The sequence below is a fragment of the Sylvia atricapilla genome, chromosome 3 (assembly GCF_009819655.1).
Source record: "Sylvia atricapilla isolate bSylAtr1 chromosome 3, bSylAtr1.pri, whole genome shotgun sequence".
Lineage (NCBI taxonomy): Eukaryota > Metazoa > Chordata > Aves > Passeriformes > Sylviidae > Sylvia > Sylvia atricapilla.
In genome coordinates, this window is record NC_089142.1 from 3,668,671 (window position 1) to 3,686,725 (window position 18,055).

The following is an 18,055-nucleotide window of genomic DNA, read 5'->3' on the forward strand; positions in this document are numbered from 1 at the left end:
CTGGATTGTAGCTGTCAGGTCCTTGGAAACCGTTTTTTCCAGCAAGAGGAGGAGGTGAATTGCCGTGCTGGAGTAGGAGTTTGGATCTGGCTAGGTCTCTGTAGGGCTCAGCTGCTAAAAAGTAAATCTCCCTTTCTCTTCCTGCTCTCTTCCTTCCTCTAAGGCATCTGATGAGGACCTCACTGATAGCTTTTTGGAGCACAGCAAAGGGGAATCCTATCTCCACAGACCCCTGGCCATAGCACCATCCAGGCAGATAATCTTATCCAGTTCTCATTCCGGACTGGCTCTGTCAGTTTGCACAAACCATCAGGATAATCTCTTAAGAATCACGGACACCCTGTTTTGGTGAAACGTGGGGCATTGATCTGCCCTGATCATCCTGTCTGCTCCCAGGGTGCCTGGTGGTGCCTGGAGGTGAGAGGTGGGCGTGGTGCCTCTGAGATGTCTCAGGCCTTTGATGGCACAGCCCTGGCCAACGTCCATATGTCCCTGGGATGCTCTCCTGCAAAGGTCAGGTGTCTTCAGTGCTCTCCCAGAAGGTTTTTAATGGAGTGAGCTGCTAGCTTTTATCCTTCCTCATAATTTCATGAGGCAGAATCCCCCCCATCCCCCAGGCAAGCAGCCAGCCTGCCACCAGCTATTCTCTTTAAAATTATGATGAAGCTTGAAATAAAACACAGCCGTGGACTGAACCCACTAACCCTCAGTCCAAAGGCATTAAGGCTGCTGGTTGATAGAGACAATATCTAGTTCTTGGAAATGTTTTGCTTCTAGCACCCCTGGATGATTAGGAAGAGAAGACTTGGTGAAAAAGATAATGATTCTGTATTTGCTGTGGAAATGACAAGTGCAATTAGAATTGCCAACTGAGTTGTGATCAAAATTCTGATTAATTACTTACTGCTATTTCACAGAGAAGAAATTAGTGCGTATCTAATTGGCGTTACTGAAATCTATTCTGCGCCTTGCTTGCATAAATTAAATGTAAAGAACAAATCTACTGCGTGTCCATGAGAGGGAGAGAAAGAGATGGAGCAAAAGTGAATGTGTGATACTGGGCAAGATCCTCAGGTGATGCAAATCAGGGCTGCTTTGGTGAAATCCCTGGATGGTGAGGCTCAGACCCAGGATAGTACAAGAGGTACTTTGATTTGGGTGTTTACTGGGGGTCTGTGCTGTATGAAAAGAAGAGGTCAGGCTGGAGGATCACAGCAGCCTTTCTTCCAGTCTTATCAAATCTCACTCTATCAAAACCAGTCACAGCAGTATGAAATCCTATTTTCAGCTTGTGATACCACAGCACCAGCCCCCACCATACCATCAGAGACTTGCTATCGCATGATTTTTGTTTGCTTATTTATTTCAATTTCAGCTGTGCACATGCTCCAGGCACATACACAATAATGGCAATTACACATTGTACAAAGCACATCAATAATTTCAGTATGAAAGAGAAGGAAAAGGCAGAGATGCGAGTGCTTTAATCGGCAGGACCACATTATGTCAATGAAGCAGGGACACGGAGGACTGATTAGATAAATTCTCCCTTGCAGTTCCAGCACCCGGCACTGAAGTGCCCACCATGTTCTGAAAATTAAATGCATGCATTAAAAATGTATCTGCATTTATTTTCCCTCTGGTGTCTTTTTTTTGGTTTTTCTAACAAACAGAATCTTATGGAAAAGAAAAAAAAAATATCCCTAGATGGGAGCTTTGGTAGTGCATTTGCTAATTTTTTTAAGGAAGTCCACTTGGTACCTTGATGGAGAGGGCTGTGTCAGTGGGGATGAGATCAGGTTCCTCCTCCTCCCTGCTCCCCTCAATTAATTTTTATTCTTCAAGGTGAAACAGAAGAAAGGTTGCAGAAGTGGGGAAGAAAAGAGACCCTCTGGTTTTCCTAATCTGTGGAATTGTTACTTTGAAAGAAGTTATTTTCCTAAACAGGGGTCTAACTTGCATACTCTAAGTGTGGCTGCACTGAATTTAAAGGGTCATTTCAATAATCCCCAAAATTGTGATGAAATACAACAGCCCTATTAATTACCTTGTAGCATCTTGCTATTATCCTTGTCTTCCCTTGCCTTTGGCCTATCCTCATTACAGTGGTATGGAAATATACGTCCAAACCATAAAATATTATTATTATTTTTTAATTTCCCATTCTTTCCATAATGACCTGGAGTCCTGCCTCTTAAACAAATATTTCACTTGAGTCTGAAAGGGCACAGCCATCACCAGCCAGCTGTAATGTCCTTTCTTTTCCTGCCTTCCTTTCTCTCCCTCTCTTATCTCCATGATCTTCTCTTCCCTGCCTCCCTCCCCCTAGACAGCTTTATTAAATTCAGACCTTTACTTCTGAGGCCTCTCTGTCTGAGCTGCTGCTCCATGTGAGATGTGGAGAGTGAAAGGAAAAAAAAAAAAAAAGTCAAGATTTCCTTATATTCCTCTTCTCCTCAATGTCCTTGGCAGCACAGGGATGCTTTCCACAGCACATCCTCCTGGCTGGATGTCCAGGTTATTGACTGTAGTGCTGCCAGCATTATTTGCCCTTTTGGGACCCCAGGGAAACACAATGTGCAAGAAAATGTGAATCCATTTTTGACAACTGACAACACGTGCTTGACAGAAAATACCACCCTTTTGGGCAGGATTTGGGTTGGGGAATTACATGTAAACAGAATTTCTGTGGCTTTCATGGAGAGTGGTAATGTAGCCCAGATTGTCTTGATAAGTCAATACAGGTTTGGAAATGGCTTGCACCAGTTTTCTACCTGCTGGATTAGCCTTGGTGCTTAGCTCTGAGTACTTTGTATACTCTGACTCTGGAATGAGCCTTTCCATCCTAGTGGGTAACAAACACAATCTACAAGACTTCAGCCTGCTGTTCTCTGTGACCGCCACAGGAGACTTGTGGAAACTGAACAAATCCTGCCAGATGGGCTCTTGAAGGCTCTCCAAAACATTTTGGCTCTTCATGGCATGAGAGACACTCCCTGATGGCCCAAACCAGCAAAAATGCTTGTGGAGGTTGCTGCCAAGAGCTTTTCAGCTGAGCATTTCAACTGGTGTGTCCAGAAAATTAAATGTGTTCTGATATTATTGATGCCATGGGATAAACAAGTAAAAATCATGCTTGGGCTTGTCTGATGGGTGTGTCTGGCAATGCAGGTGTTGTAACAAAAATAAACAGACCAAAATTGTCTATGCTGACAATTTTCTTCATAAAAAGTTAGGTAGTGTAAATTATCATACACGAAGGGCATCCTTTAAATTCCAGCAGGGTGCCTGAGCTAAGAATCCTGTTCTGCTTTTCTGCCCAAATACTTCTGCCTATCACAGTATCAATTTGGTTTTTTTTTTCTTTCTTTTTTTCCTGATGTTTAAACACTAACGACTCTCAAAGAAAAAAATCTGCCAAATGCACCTCTCTGGTTTCCTGTGCACAAATAATATTTTCTCGCCTGACAACTTTGATGAGCTTTTAAAGAAATTGAATATTTTCATACTTAGCTCCATAATGAGGGCAATGATAAATAAACACATAGTTCCCCAACACCAAGAGTCTCAAAAATGTTATTGACTGCCCTAGTTTAGGGCTTGAGCACAAGGTAAGTGCCCTCAATAACATTTATTTTCTATTTTTCACAATGATCTGGAGGATTGCCCGGTGTAGGAATGCAGCTCTATAATTTTATTGTCAGATAGGGTCAAGACATCAGCTGTTTTACATTGGCCTCATGCTGTCATTAGCTAGACCACCTGAGGAAGTGACCTGCTGGGAATACATTTAAACCATCCAAACAGGGACATCGAAACCTCTGCAAGCACAACCACCAGAAATTACAGGGAAAAGCAGAGAACAAATGGGCTTCGCTTTTACTTCCTTCTAACACCATATAATGGACTGTCACTTCTCTTTTCTGCTTCCCATTGCAGCCTGGGATGTTTTCAGACTAAACAAGCCCCTGAAACCTGAAACTTGGCCATCACTTATGGAAGTACCTTGTGCAGCATGGTTAATAAATAAAAAAGTTAAAAAAAAAAAAAAAAGACAACCTTTCCACTATTAACAAAAGACTCTTCAAAGCTACTCTTTTGCTCTGGGCTTTTGCAATAATAAGCTGAAAAAATACATTAGAGAGCAGACTCCTTTCTAGGCACTTCATATTTCATTTTGTGTCTCACTTGTCTATTTATTTTTACGTCTTTCCTGATTACTTCTCAATTGTAGAAAGACAACATTAGGCACAATGAGCTTTAAATATACTCCCTGGCCAAAATAACTCCAAGGCCTGTCTGAAATTTCAAACAGCTCACTAGTAAGTCTGGAATAAAATATAAAGGAAGTGATCCTCACTAGTTAGAGCAGGACAATCAGGACTGGTGGTGTTTTTAGGGCTCCAGCATTACCCTTATTTTCTTTTCTCCATGGGCATCACACCACACAACCAGGATCAGTGTGACTCTGTCCATTCACCTTTATACGAACATGAAGAACAATATCTGGTGAAGTACAAGAGATGTTCCACCTCCAAACATACTCCTCTCCTGTTGGAGCTGTCCAGAACAGCTGAGATGGGACAAGGAACAGATCTTGGTCTACCTAAAATAACCGCATAGGAGTGTAACAACTATTTGAAAAATCAGCCCTCAAAGTTTCTTCAAACCATCTTGAGAGCATCTGAAGTTCTGAAAGAAGGTGTCATTGGGGTCACAGATCTTCTCCAAATAATTTTCAACCCTGGCAGCTTCTCTGGACATGCTCTAACCTGGGAGTTTTGTTCTATGAAACTTAATTGCTTAAAATGTAGATATGCTATGATTTGTGATAAAGCCCTCAGAAGCCTGATGTAACTTTGTAGTTAGCCTTGCTCTGAGGGGAAGTTTGAAATATATGACATCTGGAAATCTCTTCTGACCTATTTTCTTTTCTCCAAGATTCATTGTAGACATGATATTTTAGGACTATGCCAACAGACGCATTTGGTATTTCAAAAGTGGTGTTTGTAACCAGTGTGCTTCTGTTCTGACATCAGTGTTGGTTCCAGAGGGTAGAAATAATTTTTCAGGGTCTTGTTCTATTTGCTCCACTCTTTTTGGGTAAATTCTCTAATTCTGGGCTTTTCAAGGTATTTTGCTGAGGGCCCCCTCCATTTCCTGTGTGAGCTGCACTGTTCAGGAGCAGACAGAGCTTTGGTTTTCAGGGTGACTGCACCTTGCACATGTGGGAGGACCTGGATGCCATGGCTTGGTCATCAGAGCTATAAAAGCCAAATGCAGAGTTAGGTCTTTTTCAGGGCCTTCCTCAAAAATTTGTTTGTAGCTTGTTTATATCTCTGTCAGGGAAAGTGGAGCTTTCTTTCTAATTTTTAGATTGATGATAGTGACTTCATCTCCCTCCTTTGTCCCTTTCCTGTCATTCAAAACTGGAGAAGATGGTTCCTTAGAAGCTTATACAGAGCTGTCATTTCCCTCATTTCAGAACATGAGCATGGATTGGTCTGGTTGTTTCACCAGCCTCATGAGCAGCATCATTAGCGCTTGGGCTCATTTTACCCAGTGGAGCTGGCACTTAGTGCTATGGTTTAATGGCAAGGTGGTGATTGGTCAAAGGTTGGACTTGATAATCTTGGAGATCTTTTCCAAACTTAATGATTTGGTGATTCTCTGATTCTAAAAACAGGCCTCCAGTCCAAAATATGTGTCTAAGTTCTACACATAGCCAGCAGAGACAGATACCTCCAGAAGTGGTACCATCCATCCAAAGAAAAGTGGGAATGAATGACCCTCTAAAAGTCTCTCATCTCCCCCTCTAATGATAATTGTCTAGATGAGCAGCTTAGACCAGACAATTAGCTTAGACTGGATGCTTAACATTTAGGCAGCTAGAATTAATGTGATGAATCCTTTCTATGTGCTCAGATAATGACTGTAGCCTTTGTGTCTCAAATTTTAGCTCTTCAATATGTTTTCATAGGTGTTCAGATTCTGCACCATGCTCTCAGATTAATTTCGACTTCCAAGGCTTAAAATACTCACCTCCCATTACTGTTCATTGTCATAAATATGTCATGGCATAATATAGCTGTCTGTACCCATAATGAAATCCTTATGCTTTAAGATTCAGATCCACAGCCCATACAGGACTAATATTGCTGAAAATCACCCTAATAATGTCACAGGGACTCTTGTGCTTATGAACCTTTCTGTTATGAGCACAGCCTCTTGGACTGAACCTTCAGCCAAGGCAGGTGCAAGTAAGATTGTAACATTTTTTATAACTTAGATGGGAAAAGAAAGAATGAAAAAAGAAAGGAAAGAAAGAAAGAAAGAAAGAAAGAAAGAAAGAAAGAAAGAAAAAGAAAGAGGAAAAAGAAGAAAGAAAGAAGAAAGAAAGAAAAGAAAGAAAGAAAGAAAGAAGAAAGAAAGAAAGAAAGAAAGAGAAAGAAGCACTCCAAAGTATATCTGTAATTACAGTATTCCCAAAAGAAATAAATATAACTTGCTAAATCCCTCGCTTGCATTAGTTCTACCAGGTTCCTAATTAATTGGTTTCAAGCTCTTGTTACTTATACATATTATTTTACAGGAAAGATGGTCTTCTAATTTCTAACCTAAGCCTCCCTGGTTAAAATACTAATACATTTATTTTTTTATCTCTGCATTGGACATGGGAAGCCAACCTTCCTTCCTAACAATTGTTATAAAACTTCTAGAAACTAATTATGCCTTTTACTATACTAACTGAAATGTCTACTGTGTTTCTGGGCTGAAATTGGGATATATGAAATATGTTTTTTTAAATGGCATTGCTGGGGAAAAAGGGGGTTTTAATAACATAGTTTTGCAGAAAAAAATGTACACGGACCAAAAATATTCCTCAGGGAAAGTCAAAACTTTGTAAAAGTTTGGATTTTAGTCAAAATGTGTTGTTTGTCAATGAAAAAGAGAGAAAATAGGACAGATGAAAGCTTCTGTTCTGCCCTCTCAACCTATTTCTTACAGAAATTATTGTCATTTTAAAGCTTATTTCTAACCCAAATATTTCCAGGAACTGCAGGTATTTGGTATTTCCCTTCTAATGGAAAATCACTTAGTCTCTTTGTGAGTCAGTTCCCAGGACCAAAGAACTGTTCTCATTGGGAAGAAATGATAATAATAATAGCAGTAAAGTGGAGTTCCCTGGAATTTTTATTTTGAGGCAGTTCATTTTATACCCTTACTTTATTTTTGCAGAAGAAAGGGATGATTTGTCTCTGCAGTGACTGCAGGCCAAGGAGGGAAAGCGAAGCTAAGAACCTCCCCGTCCATAACAGTGATGGTCTGAATAGAGTTCAAGTTTATTTGACTAATTCTTTCACCACTTGTCAGAGAACATACTTTTGTTTGCAGTAACAAAACAATCTCTTTCCTCCCTCGTTTCTCCAGCGAGTAGCACAAGCACTTGTGTGGAGCACAAATTACCGTAACCATTATGATGTTTGCTGTCAAACTCATTTATTTATGCAACTGCTGTGGAAAGGCCTGGGGCCCAAAAGCAACCCTGAAAGATTTCAGAGCCCTGGTGTGGGGTCATGAAAGGGAAAGTGAGGGGGAGGGCGAAGCCTCCACTGGTTATGAGAAAGGAACTGACACAGGAAATGGTCACATATGGCACAGATTTATTGTGTCCGGGACTTCCCATTCAAAACTCATTATATCCACAGCTCAGAGCAGTGCATGGCACAGCCACATTCATTTTTAGGTCTGGCATCTGACAAAATTGCTGTTCTGCTTTCAGGTGGTGGTGGTGGTGGTAATTTTATCACTCCTAGACTTAGAGAGATGGTGACTGGAATTGTATCGGCAGAAACTCTGCTGTTTGCTGCCCCTCACCTTTGTGTTGAGCCACAGGTATTGGTGTGACTAAAGCTTCAGTCAGTGAGGTTACTGGTCAGGAGAAGAGAAAAATCCTCTTAGAAACACCAAAAGGAAATCAGGATTATCTTCAAGGGAAAGAAATTGGGAAAAGCTTTGGTAGCAACAAGAGAAAAAAACTGATACTGGCAGAAGATCATGTTTTTCAAAGGTGAAATAATAGGGACGAAAAGATACTTCTTTTTCCTTTTATTTGTCTTTCTTGAGAGACAGGACCCATCTCACACAGAGTTGGCTTTTTAGATGGTGGTTAGTGATTTCAAGGGGTTTGCAAGAATAGTTAGTTTGTCTTACCTGCTTCATGAGATCGTCTAAAAGCTCCAGTCTGGGCTGTTCAACCACTTTTGTCTCCATGCACAATAAAATATCTGGTAACACTTTTGTCACTGCATTGGATTTTTTCCTGAAATAAGCATTATGAGAACCTGTGTGTTGTCAGGATCACTAAAATGACCGAAGTTCTCAAATCTCTAATCATAATGCAGTTAAAAATCCTTCCCAATTGTGTCTTTCTGGTGAAAGTTTAGTAAAATTATGGACAAGCAGCTCTGGGCCAGTGCTGACAGTAGCAGGAATGGGCCTGTACCCAGTCAAGCAGCGCTGGAGTATGGGCACTGGAGCACTGGAGCTTCCTATTGCATCAAGAGTACAGCTCCAAGCCCACTTTTGTCCCAGCAAACACATCAGTGTCCAAAATAACACCTGGCTGCTTTTCCAAAAGTTAGCGTGAGTCAGGACCCAACTCAAAAATGCAGTTTGGAGGTGATCACTGTCTTCTGGAGGTTCTGTGACCTTATTATTGTGGAAGTGACATGCCAGCTGGCCTCAAAGACTGACTTGGCACAGGTTATTCTATAAGTTTTGATGAATAAAATGCTCTGGCAGCTCAGTTCCAGCTGAGTCTTCTGGAAACATGTATTTCCAGGTGTGGCACCTGGCAGTTCAGAAGATTTGTGGAATTATGAGGAAAATCCCTTTATCCAGCCTGGTGTGGGCAACCTCACTAAAGGGCCCTTCCAGATTTACTGACCCACCTCCTCTGAGAGGGCTCAAAATATTTTCTCCTGGCTGGATTATTCTCCTCCCAAACCTTTTGTGGGTTTGTGAGACAGGTTTGGTGTTTTCTCTAAAATACAAAGAGTAAGAATGATCTCTCTGAGTCAAGAGGTTCCTGACCTGTAAATCACAGAAAACTTGAGGAGCATTTTGAGGAGCATATTTTATTCCCATGCTCTTTTTGATCCCTGTTGGAGAATATTCTGACCTCAGAGAGTTACTGGGCTCTCTTCTTTAGGCTTTACTTGTGCACTGATGGTTTGAGGTCAAGAATGAGTTATTATTATATTCTCTGGGAACTGGAAAACTGTAATTTTTTGTTCATGACTGGGACAGATTATTGTCATCTGTGACATGTGCCTTCCCTCTCAGACATGGGGAGCTCTGAAAGGTTGATGCAAACATAAAATAGTATAACTGTATGAAAGAGGCAAATAACACTTGATTTTCAGAGAATAAACGGTTGCAATGTTTGTGGCTGTATCAAAGCATGTGCACAATGAATGCAACAACAAATATCTCATGTATTACACTTGTTTTTCTTTGGATTTGCATGTGAAAGGGAAGGGTGAATGCAATCTCAGGATGTGTAAGAAGAGAGTTTCACTACCCACTTTCCTTCAAAGAAAGCACCAATAACTGTCTTTTCTCTGCTTGGGCACCTACTTTTACAAACCTTGAAGGGACATAGTATTTTTGAATCCACAAATGTGGCTAAAATTGGCTAGGGGGAGAATCAGAAGTTTTTTATAGAAGAACGATAAACAGGAGAGCATAAAACCCCCACACAGAGTGATGTTATGAGACTCATTTCTTTCCAAAATAATTTTCTTTAAAAGAAAGAATTAACAGCCTAAAGCAGTCACTCTATTTTTATTTACATGGTCCCTGCTCTGAGTACATATTTATGTGTGTGTTCCCATGGTTGAACCCCAGCTGGAAACTCAACCTCACACAGCCCCTCACTCACTCAGCCCTGGTGGGGTGGGGGAGAGAACTGGAAGGGTAAAAGGGAGAAAACTTGAGGGCTGAGATAAAGACCTTTAAACAGAGGAAGCAAAAGTTGTGTAAGCAAGCAAAGCAAAACAAATAATTCATTCGCCACTTCCCATGGGCAGGAGGTGTTCAGCCACTCCAGTGGGACTCCACCACAGCTAAGAGTGACTTGGCAAGACAAATGCCATCACTCCAAATGTCCTCCCCTTCCTTCTTCCTTCTCCCCAGCTTTAGGTGCTAAGAATGACCTCACATGGTCTGGGGTATCCCTTGGGTCAGCTGGGGTCAGCTGTCCTGGCCATGTCTCCTCCCAAATCCTTGTACATCCCCAGCCCATTCACTGGTGGGATGAGGAGCAGAAAATGCCTTGGCTCTGTGCGGGCTCTGCTCAGCAATAATGAAAACATCTCTGCGCTATTAACACCATTTTCAGCACAAATCCAAAACACATCCCAAAACAGCTCCTGTGAAGGAAATTAACTCTGCCTGAACCAAAACCAGCACACTTGTACACAAATACATGAGACACATTTGTACCACTGTGCCTTCCTTTGCAACTGAACTCAGAATAATTTACCTTTTCTGGATTTCCAAGGTGCTATTCCTGGGCCCTTTATTTTTTCTCCCTTTATTTCCCATTTGAATGTCAGCAGGTCAAAAGGAACAGTTAATGCTGATGAATATTTTCCCCTCAGCAAAGAAATGTGCTGGCCAGCCCAAGGCCAATGAATTGCAATTTCTAAACAGTGTCCCATTTATCTCTCCCCTCCCCCTTCCTCCCCTCCTTGCTTTTGTATTTTTGTAGCTATAATTGTAGTTAAATTAGAAATAACTGACGGGCAAATCCAGTCAGATGGAAAGAAAATTGTGGGAGATTTATTTTATTTTGATAAAAAACTGACATTGCCTTTTGTTTTTGTCAGAAAGAGACTCTATTTTTCCTTGTACCATGAATTGTGGAATCTATCACGAAATGGGTAAAAATTATTGAAGCAAATGGTGGTGTTAACCTGAAGGGGAAAATCATTAATGTTGATGTATTTCATTCAATTTTAAATGTAGAATTTATTTTATTTTATTTATTTGGCATTGGGGAACAAGGGAAAAGGCAGGAGACTTGTAAAGGACTCTATGTGCCTTTAAGTCAAAACATCTATTTTAAAAAAAATGCTCTTCTCTCCTTCCACCTCTCTCCATTTTTCTAAATAAAAGATATGATGTGGTGATGGTGGCAGTGGTGGAGGTTTTTTTTTTCCTAAGCAAAGAGGGCCCCTTTGGCACATTATTCTTTTCAAATGTGAAATGAGGTGGAAAATCCTCATTTCACGACAGGAGGGACAAATATTGACACAAACTTAATATTTGTCAGGAGCCCTAGAAGCAACCTGAGTGCTAAAATCTCATCTAGATGTATGTGCTGGAGTGTTTATGTATATAAATAAATAACAAATTTGCCTCGATGATGGGTGGGACCTGCAGAAAGCAAAGTCTGCTTGCTGAGGTGGAGGAATCGTCTGCAGAGGGTGAACACACACACATTCCATGTATCATTTCTCTCTCTTCTTGTGTGGAGCAGAACAGGTGAATTCATGAGCCCAAAGCACACGTGTTCCCCTCCTCTGCCTGGGTACACAAGATCCCAGAGGGAAGTTCAACATTATGTGAATATCTTCTCCATCTTTCTCACATATTTCTAAGGACTATGGTTGACTCTTTTACCCCTGTTTTTTTCCTCCCTCTCACACACACGTGTGTGTGTGTGTGTGTGCAAACAGACACAAATAGAACCGGTGTAATCCGATTTCACCCATTGCGGGGGGACGCTTCTGGAATTTATCACTGCTATTGTTCATCACCAATGTAAATAGCACATGTCAGCTCAATATTCAGTGGTCACTCAGTATTTATTAAGTCCTGTCCACTCTGGCCTTTTTTAGAGGAAAACCCTGGGGCAGATTAGCTGCTGGCCGTGACACGCTGTGTCACTTATCTGTTCCCATTGATTATCAGAGTCAGCTGTGGCCAGGACTCCCTTTTTTTCTTCTCCTCTCAGACCCCTCTTACAAGCACCCCTGCTTGGATTTTCATGAGGAAATAATCAGATTAGGGCTTCAGTGGCGAGTTCATATGGAGTTCTCTTTCTCCAATGTGCTACTAACCGAATAAACGTGTTTTGTGGTAAATTGTAAATGACATTATGATTACTAAGGCCAGCATGGGTTTCATTTAAAAGTGATCGAAATTGCAGGCTGCAGAAATTGTGACTGGCAGATAAGGCCATTTGGAAGGAGACAAGCAATGATGCGTGTGTGTGCATGGGTGTGAGTGTATGCAAGAAATCAAGCCAGCCCTCTTTGCAAGGCAGGCAGGGCTAAGGAAAGTTCTGAGAAATCATGAAATGTCATCAAATCCCATTTGTAGACATGAGAAATGTCACCAGGGGGAGATGGGGTGTTTCCAGGAGAGCCGTGGATGAGATGTGTCAGCCTTTGTGGGCAGGCTGCTGGCAGCACAGCACATCCTCCCAGTGCTCCAGGACAATTCCAGTCTCTGAGCACAGCATTTCCCTTTCTGTTCTGAACAGAGCTGTTCCTCGCTCTCTTTTTTGCCTCCAGCACACACCAACAGCAAAATACTACAGCAAAATACTTACACTGAAAATCAAAAAAAAAAAAAAAAAACCCAAAAAACCCCAAAAAACCCACAAACAAACCAACCACTCCCACCTCCCCCCCCCCCCCAAAAAAAAAAAAAAAAAACCACATTAAAAAACCAAAACAACAACCCCAGGGAAAAACAAGAGAAGGGAAGCAAATTTGTAAGCTGGCGTCTAAAAATAGGGGGCGTTTTACAGATCCCATCCCACTTGGATATCCTCCCTGGGCAAATTTAGACATTTATGTAATTCCATTGCTTCCCTTGGTGACGTGCAGAGGGAGAGCTCATTCTGGGGAATTTCACAGACCATGGGGTGCACATGATGGTTCCCCTGGAAATACATAATAGGTGAGAATCCACAGGGTCCAAGCTTTAGGATGTAACTAAAGGCAGAGCCCAGAATTTTTAATGGAATCACAGAATGGCTTGGGTTGGAAGCAACCTTGAAGATCATTCAGTTCCAACACTCCTCCCATGGGAAGAGACACCTTCCACTGCATCATGTTGCTCAGAGCCCCATCCAACTCTTCTTATAGTTAATTTCTTTTTTGAGAGTCTGCTACTTTTTTCCAGCAGAAATTTTCACATAATATGTCCTTGATAAGGGATGTCCTGGTGCCCCAATATCCTCTTATTCATCCAGGAGTTTGTGACTCCCAAGGATATTGCTGTCCCTTATTTTTTGTGTGAAATGAATATATGTCCCGAAGTGCTCAATGAGGAGCACAGAGTTAGTTTGGACATTGGCCATGCTTTGCCCAACACGTTTGTGAACACAGCTGACTCAGGAAGGAGCAAGGCTGGGTGAGGGAAAGAGAATTCTCGCTGGCTGCAGCAGCAAATTCCTCCTTTGATTTTATTTTGAAGAGAGGAAAGAAAAACAGAAACACACATCTTTTTCTGAGGTGCTCCAGGCAGAAATATTTATGCTTTTGGTGCCTGTATCTGAACTCATTTACTTTTATTCTCTCTTTATAATCAGTGGTGATCTCATTGTTATAGCCTGAGGCACAATTTCTCTCATCTTAAAGCAGGGACCTGTATTTGGTCAGATGGACCACACTGTAAATTTGTAGCACCTTTCAGGACTTTTGACAAAGGCATGGAATGGCAGCAAAAGGGGGAATGATATCAAACAAACAGGGGTAGTTTAGGGTTAAATTTGATATTGCGAAGAAATTCTTTGCTGTGAGGATGTTGAGGCACAGGCTGCCCAGAGAAGCTGTGGATTCCCCATCCCTGGAAGTGTTCAAGGACAGGTAAAACACAGGTTTGAGCAACCTGGTCTAGTGGAAGGTGCTCCTTTTCAGGAGGGTTTGAACTAGACTATATTTAAGATCCAACCTTTCAACAGAAACAATTTTGTGAGTCTATGATTCTAATTCAGACTGTGTGGATTGCATCTCTTCTCTCTAGAGCCTTCTATAAAAGGATCTTCTTGACTTGTCTGCAGAGGAACTTGGGAAGGAATTTAGTAGGAAATCCTAAATATGATATGTGTAATGATCTTCACCCGTTACATGCAGTGAAAGAACAAAGTGTTATCTAAAGTGGCTTTTGCACTGCCATTCATTATGTGTTACACCTACAGATGTTGTAGCTACCAAAAGAAGTCCAGGTGGTACTTGTGTTTAAGTGACAGGATCCCATCTCTGGTCAATAGAGTTATAGGATTGTAAAGTGTAATCCAGATGACTAAACATAAGTATTTTAGGGTGAATTTAATTGGTTTTGATATGCTTTGTATAGATGGCTGGGGAATTGGGTGTGTTTCAGTTACACAAATGTGTGTTTAGTGTAATTTCTGGTGCTGTGGGGTGTCCTTGCAGGGCATATGTCTTCTATAGACCCTGTGTCACCTGTCTCAGGTACCTCAGGACATCCCAAACAAATCTAAATACCTGCCTGTATGCAAATGGTGGAAATTCCAGATCTCAACTGACTGCAGTGGGAGTTTGGACATTTGGAACATGTGTGAGAGTCTCCTATATTTGATATCTGAATCTGGTGGTTTCTTCCAGCTCCAAAATTTGATGAGATGGTTCATCATAGGAGTAAATTAATGATGTTCTAATCTTTTCTAATGTTTTCTGTTTGACGTGCAGAGTGGAAAGAGACAGGGTTTTGTAGGGTTAAATTATCCTCACAGAAACTTGCAGTCATGCCCTAATTCATCACCCTGCTATGGGCTTGGGACCAGGAAAAGTGTAGAAGGCACAAAAACATGGGGACAAAGTGCTGGGTCAAAAAAAAAAAAAAAAAATTCTGTCTTGCATGTGTGCTCTTTCAATGGATACTGTAGTTTGATATCTACAAAGAACAAGGTAGGTGTATGTGATGCTTCTGTCATTTGTTTTCAGTCCTCAACAATTTTCAACTCCAGGGCATCTAGAGGTCGATGAACTTTCTACCTATTTAATATCCCTCAGCATCCAAGCTTCCCTTAAAATTATGTAAAATTTTAGTACTGACAAAGTGGCTTCAAATTTGGAATGGGAAAATAAGGAGCTACTTAAGAATTTTTTTGAGATGATGTCTGAAACAATTAATTTTTTCCCCATCTCCCTTTTTTTTCTTCCAGGAATTTACAGAGATGACAGTAAGTGCCTCTTCAAGCCCTCAGTACAAGGCTTCTTCTGCAAACAGACAGATCATGCACTTGTCATCTTAGAAAATTTGGATTCTGGTGTGGACAGCCAGAGACTGTTCCCAGTGGTTACAGTGACTGACAGCTTTATGGACACCTTCACTGATGAGACCTCACATTCTTTTTCTTACCCTGCAGAGCCTCATTCTGCTTTCTTCTCTGTTCTGCCCTCCAGCAAACTCACCACGGTTTGCTTCCCAGACCTGGCACCTCTGGCTTTCAGGCTCTACCTCCTCAGTGGCCAAAACACAACCAGGCTGCCCCTGGCCATATTCTTCCCTGAACCACTCAGCCTCCGTGTTTTCACCCAAGGGAGTTATGTCTCTCCCACCCCATCTTCTTTTTCACTGAACGCAGGGGCAGGAGCAAATTACTTCAGCTTTGAGGACAACCTTCTCCATGTTCTCCTCCATGAGAAGGAACCTGTGGAAATAGTTGCTGGCTTTTCCCTTCTTGTGGCTTTCACTCTGACTGAAGCTGTTGGGCAAGAGGATGAGGCAACCATAACACGTCGATTTGCTGATTTCTTGAAGGTTGGCCATGACCAAGTCAGAGTAGTCCATAATGTGCTGGGAGATGAAAGCACTTTGAAGGCAATTTCAGCCAATGCCAGCAAAAAGAGATATCACTGCCCTAACATGGCATTTTGCACAGCCTTTCAGAGCAGATACGGCCCACAGGAAGAGGGGACACAGCCAGGGAGCACCCGGGCTCTGCAGCCACCTGGTGGGGCTGGTCCATCAAGGGTGCTCATCATTGAGCTTGGTGATCTGCCGGGTCATCCAAGAAATGAGTTGACAAGTGACAGCCTAAAGAGTTTGGCCAGAACAATTATCAACACTCATCAGACTGGAGCCCTCCAGAGTGGCCTTGGCTTGCCAGTTGACACCTTGATGGTGACTCAGTCTGCTTTGCTGTCCCCAGGAGAAGGTAACAGTAGGTAAGTAGCAGATGTATCATCACTAGATACTGATTTAAGTGTAGCAAGGCAGTTTCTCCAACAGATGGACTTATGTAAGTTTTCCATAGAATGAAATATGACTAACCATGCTGAAACATGCTATAAAATTTCCATCTCCATTGACTGAAATATGACTAAACATGGTGAAACATGCTATAAAGTTTCCATGACTTGCCCAGAGAAGCTGTTGCTGCCCCATCCCTGGAAGTGCCCAGGGCCAGGACAGGGTTTGAAGCAACCTGGGATAGTGGAAGATGTCTCTGCCCATGGCAGGGAGTGGAACTGGATCACCTCTAAGGTCCCTTCCAACCCACACCATTCCATGATTCTGTGATGTCAGAGCAACGCCCATGTACTAGTTGGACCCTCAAGTATCAATTGCCATGTTTTTCTGTTGGTGCTTTTGGAACTCTGGAATGCAGGGATGTCAGTAGTGTCTTAAATGAGGAACAGAGTTCCTGGAAGTTTGTCTTGAAACTATAAAGAATTGGGTTAATTCAGGCTATCATAGCTCTTAAATTTTGAACAATTAAATCTATGAACATTTACAAATTGATGTGGCAGCAGGGATGTGTTATTGAAGATGAGTTGTTGCATTACTATCTTGAAGATCTAAACATTTATTAATATACTTTTAAAATTTAGGGCTACAAAAATCTGTTTAACCTTTTGCTTCAATATCTTGCATGATACAAGCCACTACTCTTTACTTTGATGCCATAGTGTTGACATTTCTTTTTACCTAAAATTCTAGACAACCTCCTGGTTGTGATGGTACAAGAGCTGGACACATCCAATACTACCTGAACATGTGCCCGGATGTTGGGTTCTATTCCTGTTCTTTCTGTCACAAATACTTTCCCTTTTCCTCTTGTCAGCCTCTACCTCCAGATTCCCATGAAAGCATCTTGTTCTTTTCTCCACTTTTACATCAGTAACTTTCTAGGCATTGATTCTTCCTCCTCCTCCTCCAGATACCTTCAGAGTAATTAAATCACCTCACTGTCTGCTTTGGAAAAAATCAGAAGGTTTGAGTACTGGTGAGTCTCTTTCTTTCTTTCTTTCTTTCTTTCTCTCTTTCTTTCTTCCTCCTTTCTTCCTCTCTTTCTTTCTTTCTTTCTTTCTTTCTTTCTTTCTTTCTTTCTTTCTTTCTTTCTTTCTTTCTTTCTTTCTTTCTCTCTCTTTCTCTCTTTCTTCTTTCTTTCTTTCTTTCTTTCTTTCTTTCTTTCTTTCTTTCTTTCTTTCTCTCTTCTTTCTCTCTTTCTTTCTTTCTCTCTTTCTTTCTCTCTTTCTCTCTTTCTTTCTTTCTTTCTTTCTTTCTTTCTTTCTTTCTTTCTTTCTTTCTTTCTTTCTTTCTTTCTTTCTTTCTTTCTTTCTTTCTCTGCTTTCTGAATCTGTTTGGAAGTGTGCATGACTGAAAGTCAAGGTTTTCTTCTTGATGCATTCCCCAAATTTGGTCATTTTTAAGATTCACTGGACAGGGTTCTGGGCCACCTTGACTAGACCATTATTTTTCCAAGAAAATTTGGACCACAGGGTAATTGAGGTCCCTCCCAACCTGCTGTTCTATGATTATGTGGCATTGGTGCCAAATGCAAAAGTGGTATTTAATTCCATTTTCTACAAGCACAATTCAATGATTCCATTAGCCCATTCTCCCACAGAAACAGGAGAGCTCGTGGACTTCTCTTTGCTCACTATATTCTTTAATTCCTTTTCAGTTCTGACTTTCCAGAACCCAATTCCCTCTCTTAGCCCAGATCCTACATCCTCCTTGATCTGGGTCTCCATGTTTGACTTTTCTGTTGGTAATTTAT

General features: G+C 41.4%; 1 protein-coding gene across 1 annotated transcript in view; it reads left to right on the top strand.

Moving 5' to 3' along the window:
• The window catches only part of LOC136359821 (fibrocystin-like), a 54,617-nt gene that overhangs the window by 10,780 nt on the left and 25,782 nt on the right, over window positions 1-18,055 (top strand). The window contains exon 2 of the mRNA XM_066316759.1: window positions 15,212-16,217. Coding sequence (XP_066172856.1) covers window positions 15,212-16,217 — 1,006 coding nt within the window. The remainder of the gene's footprint in view (window positions 1-15,211; window positions 16,218-18,055) is intronic.